General features: G+C 42.4%; 1 protein-coding gene across 6 annotated transcripts in view; it reads right to left on the minus strand.

Annotated features, from left to right (window-relative positions):
* Positions 1 to 702: 702 nt before the first annotated feature.
* The window catches only part of PAK2 (p21 (RAC1) activated kinase 2), a 47796-nt gene continuing 22170 nt past the window's right edge, over positions 703 to 26328 (minus strand). For all 6 annotated transcript variants that reach the window (XM_056358105.1, XM_056358109.1, XM_056358106.1 and 3 more), the window contains 14 exons: positions 25294 to 25504; positions 19486 to 19586; positions 18825 to 18975; positions 17918 to 17949; positions 17463 to 17570; positions 16099 to 16231; positions 15361 to 15424; positions 14505 to 14553; positions 12338 to 12450; positions 11689 to 11806; positions 9712 to 9811; positions 6891 to 7087; positions 6198 to 6335; positions 703 to 5673 (listed from right to left, as the gene is read on the minus strand). In XM_056358105.1, coding sequence (XP_056214080.1) covers positions 5587 to 5673; positions 6198 to 6335; positions 6891 to 7087; positions 9712 to 9811; positions 11689 to 11806; positions 12338 to 12450; positions 14505 to 14553; positions 15361 to 15424; positions 16099 to 16231; positions 17463 to 17570; positions 17918 to 17949; positions 18825 to 18975; positions 19486 to 19586; positions 25294 to 25480 — 1578 coding nt within the window. In that variant the 5' untranslated portion in view covers positions 25481 to 25504 and the 3' untranslated portion in view covers positions 703 to 5586. The remainder of the gene's footprint in view (positions 5674 to 6197; positions 6336 to 6890; positions 7088 to 9711; positions 9812 to 11688; positions 11807 to 12337; positions 12451 to 14504; positions 14554 to 15360; positions 15425 to 16098; positions 16232 to 17462; positions 17571 to 17917; positions 17950 to 18824; positions 18976 to 19485; positions 19587 to 25293; positions 25505 to 26328) is intronic.

Consider the following 26328-nt stretch of genomic DNA (forward strand, 5'->3'; position numbering starts at 1 on the left):
CACGCATCTGGAGGGCAACATCAATAATTTCGCTGAGCTCAGCACACTTTCACATACCTCTCTGACTGAAGATGGCTATTTTTATTAAAAACAATCTTCACAGCAAAATACAAGTTATAAAAATAGGGAAACAAACCAACTGGGAGCAGGCGTTTGCAGACCACTGCTGTGCTTGCACACAAGCCATGAACTGTGCTGAAACCCAATGCTTTTCTTCAGGCACCGCTGTGAAAACACTAATTAGAAATAAGGATGCTCAGTTTTCAGCCATCCTGTTTTTAACCAGCGCGTTGCTGGCGAAGTCCAAATAATTGTGCTCAGCTCTGCAGTAAACTCATGCAAGCAAACAGCAGGCCCGAAAGGGAGAAATCGTTGCCCCCGACTTAACTATCTTGAGTACGTTTTAATGCCCAATCTTGAATAAACAGATCCAAAAAGATGGAGCTGCTCTTGGTTCTAGTCTAGGCCAAGTATACGCAAGGGATGAGCAAGATTACACAAGACTTAGTAGGATTTATCAAGCAAAGACTAGCAACTTTCAACTTGTGCAAGCCATATTCAGCCAAACCCCTGCTCTCCTTCCAGCAGCACAAGTACCAACACCTAGCTAACTACGGAGTTCCGCTAAGCGCCTTCTTCCTCCTCTTGTCAACTTCCCCACCAACCCCCCCCCCCCATAAATTAAATGCAAAATCACTTAAATGCAGTGTTAGAGAACATCGGTTTAAATGCATAAAGGGTCAATTATATATAAAGACAAAAGATACTACAACAAATTCATTAACCTGAAGAGACAGTGCTTTGTGCAAAACAACATTCTCATGTCTGGTTGGAAAGGCTTCTGAAGACGAGTGGTTTCTTCATTTCCCTTGTCAGTGGTATGAGCAAAGCTTGTACAACATGCAAGAAAGGGGAAGAGAATTTCCCAATAACACACGGGAAATGCACGACATGGTGAGTCCTCGACATTCGCAACCAAGACGGAAACTTGACCCGGATCTTAACTGAACCGCTCTCAACCCCAGAGTAAATTCATTTAGACGTCCGTTCCTGTAGCTAGACTGCCACGCCAGCACGCCACAGCATTTTTACTGTTGCAATGACAAACACAAGCGACTCTCTGCAGCCAGCCAGCGGGCACCAGCAGTCTCGTCCCAAGTCCCAGGCGAGCTACATCCTTGACCCTTCGGCTCTGCTGGTCCAGCGCTGATGAGCGGAGGCAGGGCAGAGCCAAGAGCCATGCCTTTGGAGTGGGCATCGGGACAGGTCATTCCCCACGTAGCCTGTGCAGACACACGTTTGTATGTAGAATGCTGGATGATATTCACAGTGCAATAGAGCAGTCTTGTTTGGAACAGTTACCGGAACATCATCACATTGCCACGATGGCAGTTTACTGGCCCATCAGTCCCACCCCAGGCACTACCAAAAGGCTACCGTACAGCGAACGGGTGGTGGAAGATGTGACCGTGATGAACTAGGCTGGTCTTTGCTCTGCTCCCTTCGCAAGAAAGGTGAGGATCCTTGCTTCCCCGTTGGGTGAGAAGGGTGTTTCAGAGCTGCTCTCCTCCCGTCGGTGACCTGGAGCTCTGCAGGAGGCACAGCCGCCCACCAGCAGCGCGTGGCAGCAAGGAAAGCCTGCAGCTACCACGAGGCTGGTACAGACACCGATGAGCAGTAAAAATTTATAAAGAAACAGGGCAGGCTAGTATAGCATAAAATTATATCCATCGTAATTAAAGCATTCATAAGCTTAATTACAAACAAATACATTCTGTTAATCTCATTAAGACATCTAAACATGTACTCTTTTCAGCTAGTCTTGTCTTAGAAGGTATAAACTCATGATGGGGAACGGGGGGAAAAAAACCCAAATGTTTTTTAAAAGTTTATTTCTAGCCCTGAAAGAACAGTTATTAAACAAAGTCAACAAATACAGTAGTTAATATTGCAGTAACAATTAAATAACATAATGGGATTAAATTACACAAAAGGCAACATTAAAATCTGAAGACAGTTAAAAAAATAAAAAGAAAGCTTGCACCTACTTCCATCTCCATTGACAGCGTGAGGAACAGAGGGAAGAACAGACCAGAGACATTTAATTATTTAACCCCAGCTGGAGACCCTTAACAACCCTCTTGCCTCCTCCCCAGCCCACCCACCACCCCTCCGACCAAGGGACCCAGCCTCTCCCATCTGCTCCAGCTACACTTTTGCACCTCCCTGCACTGGAGAGCCAGGATGAAGCCTACAATTAGTCTCATTAACACCTAAGGCAGGTCAAAGTGCACGTTCCCAGCGCCACGGTTGCTTTTAATGAGGAGCCCGGTTTATTCTACACCAACAAGCAAAGCCCAGGAGTCACACGTTCCCTGCACACTTGCGTCTCTGCCACAAGATGCCCAGCTGCACACCCCCCCAGCCGAGCACGCCACGCATGGTGCGCTTCATACCACCCCACGCATCTTGGATCCTGACTCAGGATCTCATGCTGGCACACGGAAGTGAGACACACAGGAATCCCAGCACCTTCCGATGCAATCCCTTGTCATCTACACAAACTCTGGCTGGTCTCTGTCTGCCCGCCCTAGTGACACAGCAGAGTCGAACAGCCCTGCAGCAAGTCTTAAGGACACTGATCTGCTCCCATCAGGGGAAAAAAACCAAACACGGCTTGCATTTTTTATTCCTGCAGACACATGCAGCTGACGTCACTGGAAAACCAATGCCCGCCACACTGCGAGACAAAAGCACGGCACAGCAACCTCCTCACGGCTCTCCTCTTCTGCCAGCCCCATCTCCGACCCCGATTTCTGGCAGTGGGGAGAGGAACCTCACCGTCCAACAACAAAGCTGCTGGGGGAGCGGTGGGCATGGGCATGTCTCAGCCTCAGAGCTAAGCACCTTCCAGGTCACCCGGCCAGGCACTGGGGTATGTTTTGGTAACCTCTGGACTGGGCCAAGTTTTGTGTGCCAAGACGGCTGAAAGTCTGGAAATCATCTCCAAAGTAGACTAAATCGGACAAATTTTGTAACATGTTTTAAACCGTTCTCATTCACCAAGAAAAGTGAACTAATAAGTTAAAATTACTTAAGATTTCTTGGTTTTCTATTTAAAAAAATTAAATTTATTGCAAGGTATCTTACTGCCTAGATTGTGCCATAAAAAAATAAGGAGGAAAAAAAAAAAAAAAAAGAGAAAGAAGAAAGAAAGAAAGAAAAAGCTCCCAGTTTAACTCCGGCACAAGGAGTTTCACAAAGTCCACTGCCAGCAATGGACAAAGAGGGAATCATTGGTATGACAGTTCTATTTTCTCAGCCAAGCTTCCTCGCTACTTCATTTGGTCAGGGAGCCAGACGCGCCCAACCCGGGGCATTGCCGTTACAGTGTGTACAGTGTCCGTGGCTCGTAATACATTTTGCCTGGGAAATGCATCTAGGTTTCCTTGCCTGGAATGAGACACTTCCTTGAATTTAAAACTGTAACTATTCTTACACTTAGAGCTAGAGGGATTTATTCCTGTGATGGAGCAGCTAACATAATTTACCCGACATTAATTTTTACTACCACGCAAGAGTAGCATACAAGCTGTACTGCGCTACTGTAGTGCCCTGCACAAGGCATCGTGTTGGTACCACACCAATTCCCAGTAGCTAGTGAGCCGCAGCAGCGGATGCTGCAAGACCCCAGCCCCAACTCCCCCTCCACCATCGGCACAAATAACCCCCACTGTTCTGGCCAGCTGCTCTCAACTGGAAGTTGGTTTTGTCATACCTTGGCTACCAGTCGTCTCCAAAACATAGTTACCTCTATCACTATACAAATACTGAAATTATCTGAAAATGTCTTCTATCTTCTGCCAGCAACGTTTGTAAAAGTGTGCAAAAAAAAATTTTATTCAGGGTCCTCTGTCCATATGCAGCCATAACCCTACCTGTCCCAGGTCCTGCCCCACTGGGAACGCGGTAAAATCCCACTAAAGTAACGGTTGTTCTTTCACAGAATCATTTGGCACATTGTCACCACAGTTGGCTCTTCGTTAAACTGTTGGGGAAGTTGAAATGCATAGACTGTAGCACTAGAAGAAGCCGCAGCACAGGCTCTTCTACACTTGCCCCTGGTAACACCCCAAGAACTCAACTGCTCAAGTTGCTCACTGTCCTTCAGAGGGAGGCACTTTTTCTTGCATTGCATGTTTGACTTCAGCCATTCTAGTTGGTACAACGTCTTTAGTGAGAAAGGATCAGCGTGACACATCATGTCTCCTCAACCTTGAATGAGCCAGTCAAATAAGCCCCATGAATGTCTGACAGCGCTGTTCTCCCCCCTCAGCTTTCGTCTTCTCAGAACAGCGCTCTGGCATTTCCAGGTGTTCATAATCTTCTTTTTGAATCATATTTAAAAACTCATGTATCTTCAGTGTCCTCAGATCCGATTATTCGTTCTTCTGATTTCATTAGTACAAACGGAGCACATACAAAACTGGAAAAAATAGCTCTAATACTTAAACTGACAACTCCATAGGTTGATGCATTATTTGCTTGGGGAAAAAAAATACAACATATACAAAAATGTATTTGATACAAAGAAGGGAAATGTAAAATAAAAAAGTCAAAGGCACCAGCATAACTTCCAAAGCCCAAATCAGAGCACAGATACAATACATGTTTTTGAACCACCCACCGCACCAAGCACGTTATCCCTCAAGCTTCTGGCCAGCAAGTCTAACAGGGAAAAAATACAGAGCAGACAGGAAGACAGCTGGAATTTTTTCTTGCCCTGACTATAGCTGATCATTTGATCATAAATAAAGTATCTGACCCCTACCTACATATCGATAAACCAACATCCAAAGACTCGATCCATCATTAAGTTTCCACAAAGAGGCCACACCTTTGATTAAAAGTCCCCAGAGCACAGGCATATGAGAAACAGCTGAATACTACTCTTCCCCCCTCTCCATATTCATCTTAAAAAGTGAAAAACATCTCAACACGTTACGATTTCTTAAGTAGCCGGGTTATCAATTCTACAGTACAGTGACAGCTAATCTGTAAAGGAAATGAGGGGCAAGATGTACCTTCACATTGTCACACTTGCCGTGAATCTAGTCATATGGGAGCTTACTAGAGTGATTTGAAACTAGACAGGTAAAGGGGAGGAAGAGGAGAGTGAAAGAGACCAGCAGGCAAAATTAGTACTGCTCTCTGAAAGCTTGAATCTGTCATTCAAGTATTGAAAGTACCCAGAAGGGTACAATGAATGGGAGTTGTTACAGTGAAGTCATTAAAAACCCTTAAAACCCTGGGCACAGTAAGTGGCATTTCTGGGCTGTGTGGAAAAAAAAGGAAAAAAAAAAAAAATAAAAATGTCCTCAGTTCCTTCTGGACCCCAGACAGGGATCACTAGAGTCACCACAATTCATTTTGGGTGTCTTCTGGATGACAGTTTCTTCCCTTTTGCAGACGTTTCCCCCCCACCAAAATCCCTTCCCACCCCCCCGAGGTGTAACAATGTCATATATTATAAAGATTTGTAAAATACAAACAAACAAAAAAAGGATGAAGGCTGTGGCAGTAATGTTAGCGGTTACTCTTCATTGCTTCTTTGGCTGCCAAGATCAGTGGTGTCAAGCTAGACAGAGGTTTGGCCAGTTTCAAGAAGGGATGCTGCCAGGAAGAGAGAAATACAGTAAATTAGTGAAAGACTGTTTAAAAAGCCAGCAAAAGCCATATACCTATCCAGCCCTTTTCTTTCCAAGGTATGAAAAGCAATGCAAATGCTGTCAGTGCCCAGCTCCTGAAGGGACAACTCCAGAGCACCTCAAGCCCAGTAATCATTCCTCCTCCTCACCCCAGAAGAGCCTAGGCCTTTTTGCAATAATTCATTACAAAGAGGTTTCCTGCTCAAACATCTCTCAGTCGCATTCTGCTCACTTCAATGTCCCTATTACAGTCAGTTTGTAAACTGCTGGATGCTTTAGCAGCAGCAGAACAAAGGCGCTGTTCTTTGTTACCGAGGGAAAGACTTCAGAGTACGTACTACAATCTTCGACGACTGTAGTTGCTACCAACTCCTCCCCACTAGACTCCAGAGAAAACACAAAAAAGGGTGCAGCCTATGCTATGGTTTATCACAGGCTGACCTTACTCACGGCTTCTCTGTCTGTCTGTGAGAAGAAGGTGACTCTCACCTGTAGCAGTTCTTTGGCTGATCCTCTTTTCTCTACATCCATCTCCAAACATCGGTTCAAGAAATCCCGGAATATTGGGGACAGTTTCTCAGGGTTCTGTAGCTCTGGTGTGCCATTAGTTGCTATCAAATATAAAGCCTGTAAAACGAGGAATATTGTATAACCAAGCCAAATCTTTAAAAGATGCCAAACTGACCTGCCTAGCGGTAATCCCTTAGTCTAGATGAGAAAGGGCTCTGCAGTCCACTTCTCTCCCTAGCGAGACGGAAAACTGTAAAAATGCCACAATTATAGACAGTCATGACCTACTCTGGCTAGTAGCAAAATAACCTTCAAAATCTTTTGGCAACAGATACTTACCTTGGCAAAGAAAATACCAGATTCTGACACAAGCAGCATTTTTCATAATGTAATGGATTTACTTTCCCTAAACCATCACAGAAGACTGACTACAAAGTCCAATGTTTTAGTTACAGGCAGGTATGAATCTTCTAAACAGAAAAATTCAGGGTAGGGCTGACTGCAAATTCAAGACTGCTATCTCCCTTTGGAGGAATTTCCTTGCACTACTCACGCTCATTGGGGTTTTTGTTTCATTTTCTTTTTAACGTGTACACTATTAATGAACAATTTTTGAAAATGTTCATATAGTAAACACGCGCAAACAGTTCTAGCAACATCTGGACTTCTTACCCTCAGGGGGTTTTCGTTGAGGTACGGGGGTTCTCCTTCCACCATCTCGATGGCCATGATGCCCAGTGACCAGATATCCACTTTAGGGCCGTACGCTTTCCGTGTGACCACCTCGGGGGCCATCCAGTAGGGAGTTCCAACCATAGTGCTGCGCTTGCTCTGCTCTGGGGTGATCTGAGCACAGAAACCAAAGTCGGCTGTAGGATAACAGAATTTTAAAATGTTAAATTGGTGCACCCCAAGTAAGTGGGCTTCCTAGAAGACTTCTCTATTACTACACATATATTCTACTCCTCTACACTTGAGAGGGGCTTGGGGGGGTTTCTCCTCCCCCTCCCCCCACTACATTCTCTATACTACAAAATCCAATGTGCAAGATAGATACAAAACCTGAAGGTGTTTAAGCAGGGCAGAATTCCATGGAATGAAGATAAGGCTTTTTGTCCTCTGGAAAAGGGGCAAAAGTATTACCCTGTAGAAGAACTGTATTTTGTCCAGTCCTTCCTTCATGAATCCCAGACTGGTAACAGCTAAAAAAAAATTAATCAAGCAGAACACAGAAGGCAAGTGTTCTACACGTGGTACGTTATACAGTCTGAACTAAAATAAACCACCAAAACCCACCAAAAAATCCCCAACAAATCCACAAACCATGGCTTCTGCCCTGCTAAACAGATTTGTGCAGCTATCGAGTTCAACATTTCACGCAATTTGGCTATCAAATACATGTACTACAGCTGACAGAGACAGGGAAACGAGGCTTCAGATACATGCTACCCCACGCAGCAGAAGGAGCCTAGACAAACAAACCTTTCCACAAGGTAACTACCAAAGAGAACAACCACACGCAAGAAAACAAGAAAAGTCACCTATTCCTATAGCCTTCAGGTGCAGCAGCAATGCATGTTCCATCATGTTACTTTATCCAGCTGCAGCACTCTCACTTCCCAGGCATGTAAAGCATCAATAAGAACACAGTTAAGGCAGGAGACAGATATTACCTTATCATTGACACTAAGTTTGAGAGAGAGAGAAAGAGAGAGAAAGAGAGAGAGAGAAAGAATTTAAAAATTTTGAGTCGATTTTGAAAGTGTTATGCCAAGCGCTGCTAACAAAAGAGCCACAGTCATGGAAGCGTGAAGTTGTACCAAGAGGACACGTTAACAAAGAACTACCCCCACCCTGCTTGCTGAAACACTGCAAACCAAAACAAAACCAACCAACCAAAAAAAAAAATAAAAATCAAACCTACAGGAGTCACCGAGTTGCTCATCAGCACTTCCTGGCCTTTATCCAGGTGTCATACTCAAAGCACAGCTCATTCCAAAAGCAGCACCAATGCACGTCTCCTGACCTCCCAACAAGGCCGTCAGCAAGGAGAGAGAAGACAGGCCAGATGCAGCACCCAGCTCCACCAGCCAGTAGCGTGTGTAGGTGCGTAGTGGTGACAGGCAGACCGGTATCTCTTCCCTCTCCTGTCACCTGTGTCCCTCAGGCCAGAGCCTCCCACAGAAGGGGAAGAGCTTGAAAAGAAGGTGCAACTTCTTCCAACCTCCACCCTAAAGGACTGCTAGAAGCTCGATAATCACAGCCAAAGAAGAGCTTATCTCAACACTGATTACAATACCATTCTTTACAACTGACTCCTGTTTTCTCCTGTCTCTCCCTCCTCCTCATCCTCCCCCAGCGTCCTGGGGAGGATGGTTCTTTACACAGGCTGCTAACCCTGTCCTTTTGACACTCTGCTTTGCTTTGACAGCTCTTACTTTTTTGAGCCTTCTCCAGCTAACTCTTCTCAGCCACATCCTTCTACTGTAACTATTCACTTGTCTTTAGCCTCTGAATTCACACAGTTTGTCCACAAACACATCACACCCTCAAAAAATAAAACTTCCTATGCAAGCAAGAAGTGCCTCCAACAATGCTGGTAAGCAAATCAAGGTGCTTATAATCTTTCTTCCCACTCAATCTCATAAACAACATGAGACTGCAAACCATCTACACTAAGGAATATTGCCGAGATACATTTTCATGGCATTTCAAATTCCTATCCAACTGTAAAGTCACCATCCCTTAACTCTTTGGTCACTTCACGCTCTGCACATTCCTACATACCAAGAAGTCAGACAGACAATGCACCTCTCAACAGTCCCGACAGCTTCTTCAAGTGGTTTCGCATGTTTTTTTTATTCCCACAAGTTTACACACACCAGAAACTGACTTACTGTACACAAGTCCATGCATGCATAACAATTACCTGAAAAGCAAGTAGTTTCTTTTGTCATTTCATGATTGTATTAATGAAAGTGTGTTACACTGTCAGTCCAAGAAAAGGAGACCCAGTACAGGCATAGCATAAGACTAGACAGCAATACAAATGGTTAATAATGTATAATTTTCTTGTTAGTGACCTTCTAATGAAAAAGCGAAAATGTCAAAAGCAAAGGCATGACAACCTGAAGAGACTAACAAAGCAACTGCAGTTAGCTGCAACTTTTCTCTTGCAATCATTTACATCTTTGCTTCATTGTACGGTGCCAGTTAGTTCATATTTAGCAACGTATTCATGTGGCAACAGGTTTGCTTCAACATCCTTCTAGTCTAACACGTTCACAGCCTCAGTCTTAGGGTCCTCAGAATTTCATACCTGCCACCTGCGAGTTATACATTTCATAAGACAGAACGAATTTCTGTTACTCACAGTCTATCAAAATACACCTCAGCTTTCCCTGCCAACTCTCCTTCTACCAAGTTACACTCTCAAGTCAAAGTTTACTGGGACAAGGAAAACAGAACATTGAAATAATTGTCTGGTACTCACTTAGTTTAACGGATCCATCCATTCCTAACAGCACATTGTCACTCTTAATGTCTCGGTGGATGACCTGGTTGGCATGTAGGAACTCAAGTGCTTGCAAGCACTGGATGGGAGAGGAAAAAAAAACACACCAAACAACAATTCAGCATATGGAAATAATGGAAATAGAATTTGTGCGTGTGAACACAAATGCAAAAGCAATGCTTACACCCTCATCCAATGCTGACTGCAAAAATATAACAGGTATTATTTAAAATAACCAGCAGAGGAAGCTCTTGTGCTAAAAAATACACTCCAGATCTCAGGAGGTCAAAAACCTTTTAACCATGGAGTAAGTTTCTCTGCTATCCCCTAAATCAAAGTCCTCACATCTCCCAGTTGTCACCCAGTATGCTCCCAAAAATTCTAAGATGTTAGTTTTGGTACATCCCACAAATTCTACAGAAGAATTAAGTGAGAGATTTTTAGCCTGAAGTCTCACCAGAAGGAATTGGTGAGACTTTCTTCTCAACACACACAGAGAACTCCTACAGGGAAGGCTGCAAAACATCTTACGAAAGTCACTAATACTGTTTTTGCTTTGTTTTTAAGATTAAAACCTTTCACACTAAGTTTCTGCCTAAAAGCATACTGAAATTTACTTTTGCTATTTGAGAATAAAAGGGGAAAAAAACCAGAAGGTTCTTCTCTTTCAGTATCAGCAGAACATTTACCATTTGCAACTTGGCACGGCTGTAGTCCCTAGTGAGGTTTTTATGTCTTCATTTGCTTTAGCAAAGTGGCACCGATTTACCAAACGAAGCGTATCTAATATACTGGGCAGCAGAGTTTTGATGAAGTACAATAGTTCAGTATTAGACTTTTTCCTGAGAAGTTAAATACTGTTACAGTAAATAGCTGCTTTGGGTTCTCTGCTTCCAGCTCCAGTTTCTCTGGAAACCATTGCCTGTCCATACACGTTAATGTACAAGTTTGCTTCCCATCCCCTCCCTTTGGGTGAGTCATCAAAAGCAGATGGCAGGTTGATGTAGCCCAACGGAGGGGTTAAGAGCCTAAGTTTCTCCTGCACAGCAGAAATACAATTACTTCTTCTGCCCTAAGAAACCAAGTCTGAGCTGGACACCAGCATTCTGACTCAGGGCAGAAACTACTGGTAAGTTGTGACATTTTTAACTCTCCCATTTGAAATCTTACTGCAATCTCAAAATTATTCCAACTACAGTCTTCTGGAGAATTATTTCTCTGAGAAATCCATAAAGAAAGCTTAACTGTCACAGAACTATAGATTTCACACACAACGAAAACTACTAAAATGAGAAAGGGACAGTCTGCGCCAAGTTCATCTTTATTTTAGTACATGTTTCTTAAACCATTCTTGTTTCATCAGATCCACTTCCACGCTTTAATCAAACACAGTTCCTCTTCCACCTTCTAGAAAACACTCATAAGCTTTCAGGATGTTTTCCTTTTTTTTTTTTTTTTAAATATGATTACATCTCTACTTTCTATGTTACCTATATATGAACACTCAAGTTTTCTTTTTGGTGCCTTTGAATAGTCTTCATTAGTCAAAATTAAAAAGACATTCTTCCCAGCTGCTAAATTTCTTCATTGCTCTTCCCTGAACTTGAGTTCACGTTATTAATATCTTTCTGTTAGGACTGTCAGCAGGACTAGGTAACCCAGGCACCAAAGCCAAAATCTTTATTTGCTCCATCACCCAACACTCCCCAACACCCAGCTCAAAAACTACTGTAGCTCTTTTGTGTCACAACTTGCAAATCCCCAATTTTCTGAGTTAAACTACTTTTGTTATTTTCTGTAATTTTAAGATTGATTTCTGCTCTCAGTGTCATTCACTCTTCCTAACTCCATGTCTCCAACAGCAATTGTTGCAATTACTCCTAACCTAAGTGTACCACAAAACCTAGGGGAATGGAGTGCACCTTCATTCCTGTACCCACCAACTGTAATACTCACCTCTCTGCAAACAGCAGCAATCTGTGCTTCATCCATACACGTTTCTGTGACCACATCTGTTAGAGAGCCTCCAGCTAGATACTCCATCACCACAAACAACTCATCTCCTACGAGGTAACTACAAACAGAAAATGAAAAGCATGCCCGTTTGCCATCAAGGAATCGAGAACTGAAAAGGGACTGTTAAGAGCTGATCAATGAAACAATTCATAAGCATTTCAAGACAAACAGTAATGAAAGTTATCTCTGGGAAGTAGCCTGAAATGTAAATGCTGACAGGAAAAGCTGTGTGCTTCTTACTACCTAAACAGGCAGCGTAACACCCTACATCTCTCATGCACAACACAAGCACTGTCCCAACTGTGCTCGTGCACCGCTGATCCCCAAAATGACACGTAGCACTGCATTCACGACAGAAGATGCCTTCTTACTGATTCATCAAGACCATTCCCTAGTTGACTTTTTTTTCTTCCCACCCACCCCACCCCCCCATTTTTCTGTTTTCTTTTTCTTAGATGACAGTCTAAATACAGATTTATTTGCTTGTAAGACCTTTAGGTACAGGAAGTGTATGTCTGTGTAAGTATATCAAATTATAACCTCTTGAAAACCTTGGGGATTAAGGAATCAGCCAGATGTCTGCATTTACCTGTCCAGGAAGTTGACTATGTTGGGGTTCTTTAGCTCCTTCATTACCAAGATCTCATTAATAATCAACTCCTTCTTGGGCTGTTTCTGCAGGTTTATCTGTTTAATAGCAACCTGAATAGGACAAAATAAAACAGCAATCACTCAAACTTGAGTATCAAAACCTTTCGGTCATTCTTAACACAGTGAAAAGTTAGAAGAAATTCTGTAACAGGATTAAAGGAGTTTAGTACAGCTTGCGGCTGTATTTTTTATTTATTTATTAGCATACAACTTAAAAGAACGCAACTTGATGAGCATAAACTTGCACCCACAGCCAACATCATCCTCTTGCAGCTGAAAAGATCCACAAAAAAATAACAAAGGCCAGAACAGGCAGCAACGGAAACATTCAGGAGATAAAAAGATACTTGCCCAATCTCCTATCAACAGGCCTAAAGCAGAAGAGAATTGTGTAGCAACTAAGAGACAAAGCGTAGGACTTCCAACGCAAGGCATGGCAATTTGTTTTTCTATTTTCTGACTGAATTAGTATTTGGGTGTAACGAACGCAGGCAGGCAAAAGGAATTCCTCTCTAAGCAATTAAGCCAATGATTACCCCAGAGAGAGAAGGGAAGAGAAAGACCTATCTTGTCCAGGAAAATAAGCTAAGCAGGACAAGTATTCCAGACTTTAAAATTGAGAATAATTGTGCCAGTTATGTTAGCTGCAACACTTTAAGGAGACAGTTCGGAGTTTTACAAGATAACCTACCCACAAGTCCAAAACCAAACAGAAGAACCAATATAATCTTGTAGAAATTATCATTATCATGTGGCCAAAGGCATTAAAAGAAGAGAACTTGTGGCACAGAATCGCAAAATAACAGATTGGAGGGGACCTCTGAAGGCCATCCTGCCCAATCCCTTGCTTAAAGTACAGCCAACATGGAGCAGGTTGCTGAGGGTCTTGTGCAACTGAGTTTTGCATGGAGATCTCAGCAAGTACAATTCCACCACCTCTCTGGGCTCCCGTCCCATGTTCAATCATCCTGACTCTGAGGGAAAAAAAATTCTAATATCTAACCAGAATTCCCCTTATGGCAGTTTTTATCTGTTAACGTCTGTCACTGCATAGCTCTAGAGGAGTCTAGTACCATGTTCTCTGCATCCTCCCATTAGAGCGCGGAAAACAGCAATAAAATCCTCCTTTGTCCATCTCTTCTTACCACGGAGCAGACCCAGTTGTACCCTCTGACATGAAGCACTGCGGAAGCCAGAGGGGTACCGCGTCCATGTAATGCATGAAGGCTGCAAGCCATCAGCTGCCAGCCCACCTGCCTGACAAGATGCAGAGGAGGTCTAAGAAAGGAACTGGACTATGACATTGACTCTGCAGTCAGGAAGAGGACGTGAAGTCCTGCAGTATGTAGAAAGCAATTTAAGAGACGACGTACTGAGATGACTGAAAGGCTTGCGTTTTATCAAGACGTGGTGCTCCACTGCAGTACTGGTAAATGTGGTTACTGTTGAAAGGGCAATTACTTATCAGTGACCTAAGGGATGGCTACTTGTGGATATTTAAAGGAAAATTAAGGAAACCTGAATTCCAAGAATAGCAAATAATTGCTGAAATTTTAGTGCCAGGAAGCAGAGATGACCACCGGATGACAAGCGTGCAGAGTACTGCCAATGTCATCAGTTTCACCGAGTGGGTTTGGAGACACCAAGGAGTAAAAGCAAAGAGCAGGATGTGGAGCAGGCATTCTAAATACATCAAAGAATAACATGGGGCAAGCTGCTTCCATACAGATAGGCACATCCATCACCTTTACTGAGACCGGACTAGAGAACAAGTGTACAAAGACAAAACAAACTTTTATTTCTGAAAATGCCAGACACCATTGCCTACAATTCTTGAAGGATAAACTGTTTTCAAAACCCATTTCTGGAACACTTCACTCCCTCTGCTTTTCACTGGAAAGACAAAACTATTTTTAGCTTTCATCATCTGATTACTACAGAACAAGGCACACACTGTTAGAAATGACTATGATAAATATTCTTCTGAGAGGTGATAGCAGAGATGGGAGCCACAGAAAGAAATCTAGTCAAACCATTTCAGCCACCTACAGAAGAACATTTATACAAAGAAAGCGTTTTCATTACAATGAACATAGAAAGCTTACCTCCTGCCCGGTTGCCACATCAATAGCTGTGAAAACTGTACCTGAAGCCCTGTGAAGAAAAACGTTACAGCAAGTTGCACCTCTCTGTGAAAAACATGCACATGAACAAACAAGCCACAAACACAAAATTGTGTCAGATGTTGATGTTGCAAGAGCTGTACCAAAAAAAAAAAAAGCTATTAAAAATAAGTGGTATCACAGAAATGCCAGTCAGTTAACACAAAGCTGACTAATTGCAAATACACTCTTCTGACACCAGCTAGGCCTCCTGCATCCAGGACATCGAAGCCCCCAGAACTTGGGCTGCTCCCTACGATCTGGTAAGCTGAGCAGCACTTTCTGTAGTAGGTATTACTTTTCATTTTCCCCCAGGGGAACCCTGCCCACAAACACACACAGACCTATTTGGAAAGTATACAGTAGGAGTTAGGCATATATATAATCAAAGCTGGGAAAGCTACAACTTGCATATACTTTCTTCTCAGAAGGATTCAGAGGACCACTAGAAGAATAACTTAGTCATGGCAGTGTTGTTAGCTTAGCACACAGCAAGGCTCGCGGCGCGCCCTCGTGCTGTTCAGCAGTCATGTAACAAAACGGATGAACGCATCTTACTGGGAGGGGAGAGTACCAGCTGCACCAACAGCAAAGCTACAGAGCGACACTTTTCGTGTTAAAAGAGGCAATTCAAAACTTCCACCACCGTGTAAAGCCTTCACCATCCGTTTTATCACTGCTTAATACAGGCAACACTTCTGCCTGCTTCAGTAAGCGGTGGCTACGTGATGTATCAGACAGAACAGTACACCGCGTCTAATGTTGGCTCGCTGGGAAAGAACGTGGGCTGAATACTTACCCCTGCCCAATTTTTTCATATCTGTTGTATTTTTTCTTGGGATCTCCTATGCTTACAATAGTGCCTAAAAAAAAATAACAAAACAAAAGTCAATCCAGCTGTCCCCCCTTAGAAGAGCTGGCCTGGCCAAGGTACCTCCAAGAGTGGGCCAGCTCAGGTAGTAAAGGCTGATACATGAAGAGCCAAAGCTTCCTGACACTGTTCCACTCACAAATGGCCCAACCTCAGACAAGCATTATTTATATATACTAGATTATATTCTTCATGAGACAGATCATGCTATTTCCCCTAGTATCTCAATTTAACAGTAGTCTTCTCTGTAGCAAAACCCAGTATGAGGTTACGACAAATCCATTAGCTCAGCCAAGTCCAGAAACTATTCAGTTCTCGACTTAAGCACAGGAACTTTAATACAGTGAAAAGTTATCTTCAAGATGATTACGGAACAAGCAACAGCAAAAACTACTTTGTGTTATTATGGTTGTATTATACATACAGGTCACATTAGCACAACTGAACTTCAAGCCAGAAAAAACTTCTACAATTTTTTGTTATCCAATAGGGCTCTGAAGCATATTAAATTGGCAAAATTTCTGAAAGTAGTACTTTCAGCCTGACACAAAACTAGTCAAGCACAGTCCTCAAACAACCCTTACACAAAAATAGGATGAGGGCAAAAACTTAACATTCCTCCCTCAGTCATAAAGCTTTTGTTTATCCAAAATAAAAAACACCTACGCAGTTTTTCCATGATCTCTTCATCCGACATTTTGGTCTTCTTTTTCTGCTTATCACCTGATTTTGTCGCACTGTCAACAGAAGTGTCACTGGCTTGTGCAGGGAGGGGGTCAATTACAGACCGTGTATAAATCTGTTAAGAGAGACCATTTACCTGAGCATTTTCTTTACAATCATTGCCCTTCAGTTGAAAACAATCCCAGTTCTTCAAGATCCCTAAGCACCATTTTACATAATATGTTGGAGGCAGAAATTAGACCTGAGAAACGTTAAAAGTCCACTAAGTCAAGATGCTGGCAACCTTACTGACCTCTGAAAGAAAGACCCAAACACCTCCTGAACAGCATAGATGCTAGGGGATTAACTCCAACTTCCACAGAGATGTTTTGTGGGTTTGCTACCTGTTTATTCGTTATAATCTATGCTAGTTAATACAACAGAAACCACTATTTCATAGCGAGATCAACTACCAGTAAGATCTAAAGGAAAAAAAGCTTCATGCTTTGCCATGAAAAGAAGCACGAGACTAAGAAATTTCCCAGTTGCCCCAGTTTTGGGCATTTTCTTGGAGCTTTACTTAACTCCCACCTGAGCAGTTCACAGACATACACAGCTGCTCTAGAAATATCAGACTGTAGACTTGTCACATTTTCTACGTCTACATACTGAGTGGGCAATATAAAGCAGTAACACTTGACAAAAGAAACACAACTCACATTTGCACTCCTGGAGCGAGAGTAAGTGGGCAAGAGTAGCAAAATATACAGCTACCACAGCCAAAAGAATGAGCCGGAGTAAGTGGGAACCCTGGGACACTATTAACAAGGTGTGTAGTTCAGGATGACTACACTAAAACTGAATGAACAACTTCTTAAGTGTTTATATTCATGCAATGTTGATGACTGAGTGAAATAAGCAAAATAAGCTTTCAAATCTTAAAACTGAATTGTGTCGGGTTTAGGTAGTATATTTGCTGAAGGCTATCACACTGCAATCAAACAAAACAAAGAAAATTAAATACATTACACTTGTACCACTGTCCTGTGCAAAGTTACAGAAACTGGCTATAGCTTTTTAGAGCTAAAAAGCTGCCGCCTCATATGTTGGGTTGAAGGACAAGCATAACTGGATACCTTCAACACATGCCAACAAACAAAACAGCACTAACCTCAGGATTTCTGATCCAACTGATATCCAGAAATTAGGCATTTTCTTAGCAAACAAGTAAAAACCAGAACTTTTCCCTAAAAACTTACAACAGTTCATTTCACAAATATAACACTTCACTAGAAAACAGAAGTAGAAACTAAGTTCTGCAATACTGAGAAATGCAGGTCTGCACGGTAATTTTTACGGCTGCTCACCGATTTTGTGTGATCTGGTCGTGGAGCAATAACAGGAGGAGGAGCTTCTTCATCATCCTCATCATCATCTGCCACAGCTGTTGATGGTTCTGAACCTTTGGCATTGGTCTACATTTTCAAAGTTAAAAAAACCCAAACCACAAGATTATCTCCTGCACAGTGTTAAAGACATGCTTTTTTTTCCCCTCCTCTGACATGAAGATAAAAGAATTTTGATGTTGAACCAAAAAGACAGGTTGAGTGGTTTAAGTGCCCTATTACATTTTATTATGAGACTCAAAATACTACTGCTCCAGTGAAATACTCTCTGTTGACCCCCCCAATTCATGTTTTTATTCCACACAAAAAAAATATCTCATTTTGTTTTATATTGCAAGATTCAGCATAACAACAAATACAGAAGACTTGAACTTGCTTGCACCTAAGAATACATAAAGAATAGTAAACACACTCACCGTTGGTGTTCCTGACGGGAAACCATCTTTTTCTAAATAAGACAAATAGCAGAACATATAAGATCATCAGAAAAATAATGAAAAGTGAACTTTACAGAGTAAAGAACACAGACTGCTTTGGAGATTATTTTTTTTTCCATCTCTCAGAAAGCAAATTTCATGGTCACAAATACAAGAAACCAGTATTGCACTGTAAGACCATGCAGAAGGGAAGCTGTAAGTTTCTAAAATCCTCCCCTAAGGGTATACAAACCTATTCATTCCCCAGCTTGCTCTTCACCTCACTTGAATACCCACACATAGTTTTCTAAACTGATCACTGCTGGTCACACTTACATGTTCTGTCTTACTGAGATGTTCCCTTAAGGGTATTTTGAATCAAGGATGAGAAATACAAACTCTTATTACTAAGCTACTTCCAGAAATAATTTGGAAGAAAACTAGGTAAAACTGCATCTGCTTGTACGACAGTTATTCTCTCAGCCCCCCACATAGCTCCCAATGTAGAAGCCACAATTTATTTTGCATCTTTGATGTCACCATATGGTGATATCGAATTTACAGATAACCACTTTGGCCACAGACGGGAGGAGCAAGGTCTCCGGCACGAAACCAATCAATTGCAGTCTCAGAGTCCCAGCTTCATCAACACAGCCCATTAAGTTAATTTTGACTGCTATTTTGAATTATCCAGTTCTATTTCTTTCCCTCTCCACTTAAAACAGGAAATTAACTGGACAATGCCAGTTTCCATTAAGTTTTAAATCCATCTTCAAATATTTGTTCCTCATTGAAAAATAGCTTGCTCTTTCAGCATTTGAATCTGATTTATTATTCTGAAAGAGAGAAAGACTGTTTCAAACACCCAACTCCTCTGCAATGTGCCTTGCACACACTTGGATCTCACCTGGAGCAGAAAAACTCAGATACTTCTGTTTTGCTGTGTCTTTGGAGTCATAGAATTTCAGCACATCTAGTACCGCCTGGGGGTTTTTCTTCTGTTCTAGCTTCGTGATATTTGAGGTCTGAAGCAACCGAGCCCATTGCTCTGGCATTCCCTGAAGAAAAAAAAAAGGCTGCTTTAAGCATCCTTCTAGTATTTTGAAGATTTTTTAAAAAGCAGAACAGATTTCATTCTTCTACAAAAAGCGTAACACATGCAGCCTTAAACACATGACCAAGCAGATGGGGTTTAATGGGGAGCCATACATGCACACCACACATCTCTGTGCCCATGACACCACCTCTTTCAGGTGTATTAAGCCAGGAATGGGAATACAAAAGCACTCAACAGAACCAGCGTTACCCGCTAATGAAAGTAAACTGAGGAGGGTTTCTCAGGGAAGGCTCTGCCAGGTGACACAAAGCATCAGACCTGACATTCACACTGCAGAAGTACTAACACGCCACAGTCTCATTACTCTGCATGCTGTACAAATACACAATAAAATAATTCTTTTGATAAAAACAAAGACTAACTTGCACTTTATTCTAAAACATCGCAATGGCTTCACTACAGTGCTGACCCACAGATGTTTTCTGAACAACTCCAAGGCAGGGATACTTACAGTGAACTCTCCAGTAACAGCATCAAAGCCAACATGGATGGTGTGCTCAAAATCTGACGGTGGGGAGATTTCTGGCCTTTCCTTTTCCTTCTTCTTGCTTCCTGAAACAGACATTCAAAGATCTACTGAGCAAAGATTTAAAGTCCTATTGTCTCCATTTAATATAATCAAGCCAAGCATTACAACAGTTAGGATTAATGTAATCATTATTCTGTTTACTGGATGGAGGTCTTTACATAGGCAGCTCAGTGATTTGGTATTTTCAGGTTGGTATAGATTCACGTAAGAATCAACAACTTGTTCCATTCAAATCATTCATACTATGGTAGCAAGCAAGCAAGAGATTAAGAGCACCAGAGTGCAAGGAGCTCTTTTGAGCATATGAAATCTAAACATATGAAATGTTTACAATGCAAAAAAGGACATTTTAATATGGATTAAGAACACCACAGAAGACAACTTCAGTTCAACCTCAAGTTCACCCTAAAGACAGTTAAAACTCAGTTGCCTCACTGCTTCATTTCAAGGTAATTAATGCAAACTAGGACTTCCTGTGATGAAGATAAGTTTATAGTCTTAGAGCAATTACCTAATTTAAATTAAAAGAGAAAAAAAAGCCAGCATAAGTACCAGAAGCAGGAACAGATAATGAGAAGAACCATGTGCACAATCCAACCTAGATTCAATTACATTTGTAACATAGTTTATAATTCCAGGGGCTTGGGTTTTTTGTTTTTGGGGTTTTTTTGTTTTTATTTTTCCTGACAAAGAGAAAATAAAGAAAAATGGAAGACATTTTTCAGTTAACCCAATCTAAAACACACCATTCTGTTCTCTTTACTCAGAAAAGGTCCACAGTTAAGTTGGAAGGTTTCAGGACCCTGTTTTCTTGTTCTTGCCAAAAGCCTGAGCCCTGCTTTCCTTCCCTGCCAGAGGAGTGTACTTGCCGTTTGCTCTGCAGGTAGAAAGATGATGCTCAAGGCCTCATCTCACAGTCCTCGGCGGAAAGGCAGAGGCCTGGCAGTGAGCTGTGGAGCATGTCTAACCTGATACCAAGAAAACTGCATCTGTAATCCTGGGAACGCCTGTGGGCTCGCAGAACACACAGCTGAGTCAGCTGCATTTATTATAGCGTGCATGGAGCCAGCAAGAACACCATAGTGCTCATAACCACAAAGGAAAGCAGCACACCATTTTGCAATCTAACTTGATTCCTTGATTTTATGTTTGTACATCAAAAAAAAAAGGGGTTTTGCTTTGTTTTAAATTCACCTTAAAAATAAAAAGTCATGTTGTTTCAGTACAGAAAAAGAGCAGCTAAACCAGCAGCACCCTCTTCGTTACTACATGGCCAAAAGTTACGGAACATGGGACAAGCATAGATCACGCTACTCAGACCCAGGGAATCTGTCTGAAATCCCCCTACGCTGGCAGGAGATGGACAAGAAGCCGAGGACAATACTTACAAGTGAAAAACCATGTGGGCTGCCTCCAGCTGAACAATGCAGTGGAAAGACACGGCTATTATAAACAGGATATCTTTAATATGGCTGCACAGGTCAGAGCCAAAAAGCAAATGGACTGTCAAACATTCCCATTAACATCAGTCACAGGACAGAAGAAACTTGCTTATGTGAAAACTTTAAAGAAAGAATTGTTTCTTCCCAATCTCTTGCAATTATTTATGTGAAAGTAAGGTGGGAAGGAAGAAAAAAAAGTTATATTCCTCCAGAAGGTTCCTGTTCGGGAGCACTTGAGACGTAGGTAACAGGAGCTGGTGTTCAAACCCTCCAGCCTGTGCTGCGCAAATAAACCCACTCCTTCCAAAAATACACAAATCTTATTAGTAGGCTAGGCAAGGAGACTAAAAATCACTCCTCTGCCCACAGGAACAGCTGATCTGAGCAGCACTTCAAACGAACGCGAGCAACTCTTCAGTCAAGAGGCAAGTCCCGTGAGTCATGTGTTGGCAGGACATACTCGAGGCTCTTCGAACAAGGCCACTGTGAGGCCACGCTGCTTTTCAACCTCTGATTAGGTTTGCAACACAGTTCTGTCTTTAAATGGGCACCCCTTTAATAAAGGGCAATGCTCGTTTGAAACGGCAAGTCAATCTAAAATGCGGCCCCTGGGCCCTGCAGAGACAACAGCATATGTTCCCAGGAGTGGGGAGACTCGGTCCTTCAGAAGGATTTGGCGAATTGGAGAACTGATTAAGAAAGTGCCTCAAATACAGTTAAACTCTTCCCTAAATGAAGCCACAGGCATTCAGCAAGGTGTCACTCCAGGTGCTTCACATACCCTCCTGCATGGCAAACCCATCCTCAAGCATCCCTCACTTCCCGCCAGCCGACCTCTGTACGCAAAGCGAGAAACAGACACTTCCCAGCAGCCTGGTCGTGGCAGGTAGATGACTCCAGCTTTAGCGAGTTACTTTAAGTTTGAGTTACTGAGCTGCAGCTGAAACCACACTGAAATCTACCCCGAGCTGCAGCCTTGCTGGGTGATGCCCCACAGCACCTCCTTTAGCAAGTTCTGCTTGAAGACAAACATTTCTTGTTTCAGGGGACTGTTTTAAAGCTTTCCATAAACATACACACAGTTTCATTTGACTTCAGAAGTCTAGCCAAGGAAATTCATGGCAATTAAGTACTCTAGTAAAAGATGACTATCACTTCATTTATCCTAAACAATGAAACTGGGGGTGGGGGGGTGACCCTCCATGACTAGGTCATTAAATAATCCCTTCAAACAGATGATTATTTCAGTGCAGAACTAGCTCAGACTTGGGGCAGAAGCTCTGCATTGGCTAAACCCCATCGCCTGCAGTGAGTTCCCCGAAGCCCACCCCCCCCCAGCACCACCTCCTACGCTAGAGGAGCCTCCCAAGAGGGGGTCTGGGGGCAGAGCTGTGGCAATAGATGCGATGGAGCTGGCCAGGAGGGACCTTGCAAAAATCAGGTGGGCAGAGATCTGCAGAACAAAGTCAAATAACGTTAACCAGTAACAGCTCCGTTGCAGTAGCCTTGTAGATCTTCCTGTAAGGCATCCCTTCATTTTCAGAAAAGGAGAATTTACCATTTTGGTAGTAATTTAACTTTTGCACTGGCTGAGGAAATTTTTCGCATGAACTTTTTTAATTCACATGTACTTTTTTAATCCAAGCAGGAAGATAGGATTTCTATAAAGCTTCCCAGCAGCAGATTTTTTTTTTTCCCTTTAAAGAAAGTATTTAAATTGGCATTTCTAGCGAGGGTGCATCTCAGCCATGCTAACGAACAAAACAACTAACATCTGACCACTGTTTTAGTGCCAGAAAGCCACTGTGTCCATTTATATCCTGCTTACGTTTGACAGCCAGTTCTGCAGTCTTGAGGGCCAAAACCATTTTTTTGGATGTTTACATTATCCTTGCTGCAGGTCATCCAATCAAGAAGTTTTTTTCCTAATCGACAAAACACAACTTTCAGATAGTTTCTTTCAGCTAGGTAATTCAGTTACCATTTTTCCTAACCACATTATCTTACCATGCAGTAAAACCTTCTGCTTTTTTTCAGAAGGACATTATCTGAAATACTTTTTAACATCTAGAAAACACACTGACACCATTTTCTCTAAAATGTACTTTTCTCAACAGAAGTTATTTCTTCTGGTTTTAGTTTACATCACTAAATATCAGTAGGTATAAAGACACATGCTAAACAAGTATGCAGATTAATTTCCATCAATTTAGTACACATGAGTATTTACAGAGTGGTCTCAATAATCTTTAAGTACTGGGACTCCAAAGCAATTTCAGGTGAGCCAATACAACTCTAGACAAGTCTTCAACCACCTCCCCAGCCATTTCATCAAAAAACCAACCCACTGTCAAGATGGAAAGAGGAAACAGTCAAGGAGAAGTAAAGGCGCTATAAAATGTCACAAAGCTCTCCAGCTGCGCTGCGCCCGCTTGCATTCACAATTTGTTTCAGAACACAAGCAAGTCTTATGCAGTATTACTCATCCAGAGCAAGGAAAACCTTCTTTCATGTGGGGTTTATGTTCTACTTCATTATATCCCTGTCTGTAAAAAAGGGCTACAAGTGCTCTGCTGAACCATCGATGGAACAACATAATGACAAATGCCATTCCAGCTCCTAACCCATTCTCCAGCCTGAAGATGGCCAGATTTGATCCTTCCCCAATATTTTCTTTCAGCACCCACACCAACAATTTCTAGGCATTTCCTCCCATGACAAACACCATAATGGTAAAACACCAGTTTCTGCAGTATCAAAGAGCTAAGCTAGAACCTGCTCCAGACATGCGGCACTGCACCCAGCTAGCAGCACCCAGATTCACCACCTTCACCAGCCTCAGAGGCCTGGAGTCTCTCTCTTGGGGTGCTGCCACCAAGCTGTGGTAGCTTCCCATGTTCTCCTTATAGGCTTACTTCTTTAAAGCTTACCCATGCCAGTAAACAAGACCACCACTTCCACTGCTGTAATCCAGCCATGGACAGTTATTTCACAATAAATGACCTCGTGAAATAACTACAAAAGCTACACTGGCCAAATCCTTCCATCCTCCAAAAAGGAAAACACGCCCACTGTTGAGAGCAGAAACACTGCCAGATCATGGAAAGCCAGGTCTTCCAAACAGCGGGAAGCCTGCCGCCAGCGTTTCTCTCCAGCGTGAGGCATGGCTGCAGAGGGACTGCTCACACAGCTGAAGCAAGAGTGAAAACCAGCCCTGGGGGAAATACTTAGCCAAGTGAATAAATAACCAGAGGAGCAAAGTCTCTTGAAACAGTCAAACCTGTGTCGGCATGACTGAACCAGTCCTGCCCAGCACATCAGCAACGAGGCGCAGGAAGCCAAGAGCAGAACTAGAAGACTTCAAAGAGCAGCAGGGTCTTCACCTTGTGCATCTTAATAGTAATCACAAAAATACTAACCGGTAGAGATTAATAAAATGCACATCAGTTTCAGGTCAGGCCTGTAACTCCCTGCACAGTTTTACCACACCAGATGTTAGAAGATATTTCTGTCTATGCACTATTTTGCTGTACATGGATAGAGACATCCCGGAGAACCAGGATCAGGGCTACAGCACTGTACATACATTCATCATACAGAAAAGAGGACAGAAACAAAGCACAAATACAGTCTATTTCATATATGAAATATACATATACATGTATGAAATACATGTATTTCATTACAGCAATTTTTTCCTCAGAAATAATCCTTGTTTGCAGCAATCCAGATTTTTCCCCCCCACTAGTAATTAATACTAGCAGTGCAGTTACACACACAGAAGGAATTAATTTTTCTCAATCCTCCTTCATGCACACTCCACCCTCACCACTATTTCTTTATTACCTTTTTTTCTCCTCAAGAAAACCACATAAATGGTTAAAATCAACGTGACACAACTTCCAAAACAGCTGGATGCTATTTAAACTAGCTATCTGAATTTAGCATAGCAAAATGGTAAGTAACACAATACCCAGGAATCACAAATATTTATTAGGGTTGTTTGGAAATGCATTACTTTCAACTGGGCAGCAAACATGAGAAGCAATAGGTGGTGGTTTTCCTCAGCAAGCTATTTAGTTTTTCGTACTTAGCATTTCATCTTCAAACATTACAGTGCAAACAGAAAGAACATCTCAGCTCATTGAACACACATATCCAACTTTCAACACTTCCTCCAATCCCCTACACTTGGACAGGCTGGACTCAAACGTCTAAAGCGCTACCAAAATTTAGAAATATGCGTAAGGAATGCAAGTAGTAACCTTGGAAAATAGAGGCATCTTACCTTTTTCAGTGCTAGAGAATATGGAGATGATTTTATTTCTAGGTTTTCTCTCTTCTGGTACAGAGGGCAGGGGTTTCAAGCTGTGGTTGGCAGACAACTGGTCTTTGCCCCCTGAACTGAAGATAGTACTGCTCATCCGGACAGGAGGAGCTGGTGGTTTGTCTTCCAGTTCTCCGTTGTCAGACATGGTTCTCAATAGCTAGTGAAAACACTGAAATAGAAATATGTTTTAACATAGGAAGAAAGCATAGAACCCATAAACATAGCATTTCTTCTGTTGGCTAACAGAGAAAGGAGGTACAAACTCAACTCTGAGGAACGTTGCAAGCGCCACACTGGCAGACACTGATGTCTCCACCAAAGGAAGCGGATCCCTTTCTCACTCCCATTTCTGGGCCGCCCATTCACCTGCACAAGCAGGAGCATTTGTGGGATGGAGCAACAAATTTTTCCAGTGATGAAATTCACCCAGTCAAAAAGAAGAGTCAGTTCTAATGTGGCCAGATTCCCAGATCTGGCTCACTACCACAAAGGCTGCATATGTGAAAAGGACAGTACGCGTAAGGGTGTAAGTACAGTATCTTGTAGGTATAGCTCTAGCCCAAAGAGCCTCATCCTCTGAAGTCAAACACCTTTAAAAGCCTTAGATGCTTTCCTTCTTGTCGTTTATCAGACAAGATCTTGGGGAGAAAGGAAGAGCCTGTAAGTCATAATTCAGCACACTGCCCAGGTTAAGTCATACTAAGAATATCTCTACCCAAACTACGCAGCCTGCATTAAAGAGCATGGGACGAAGATCCACTGGATGCATTCCACTTCTGAGTGACTTGCATTGCTTAACCACTTTGTGCCACTCTTTCTCCATTTGTAAAAAGAATACACTGTTACCATAAGCCTCTGAGTCCTTAACAAAAACCTGAGCGAGATCACAAAGAAGTGGCTGCTAAAGCTAAGAACACGGCACAATGAAGTACCTACATGACATATTCCACATTCAAGAAAATCTGCACTGGTCTTTCTTCCCTCCCCATAATA

Source organism: Falco biarmicus, chromosome 13, assembly GCF_023638135.1.
Source record: "Falco biarmicus isolate bFalBia1 chromosome 13, bFalBia1.pri, whole genome shotgun sequence".
Lineage (NCBI taxonomy): Eukaryota > Metazoa > Chordata > Aves > Falconiformes > Falconidae > Falco > Falco biarmicus.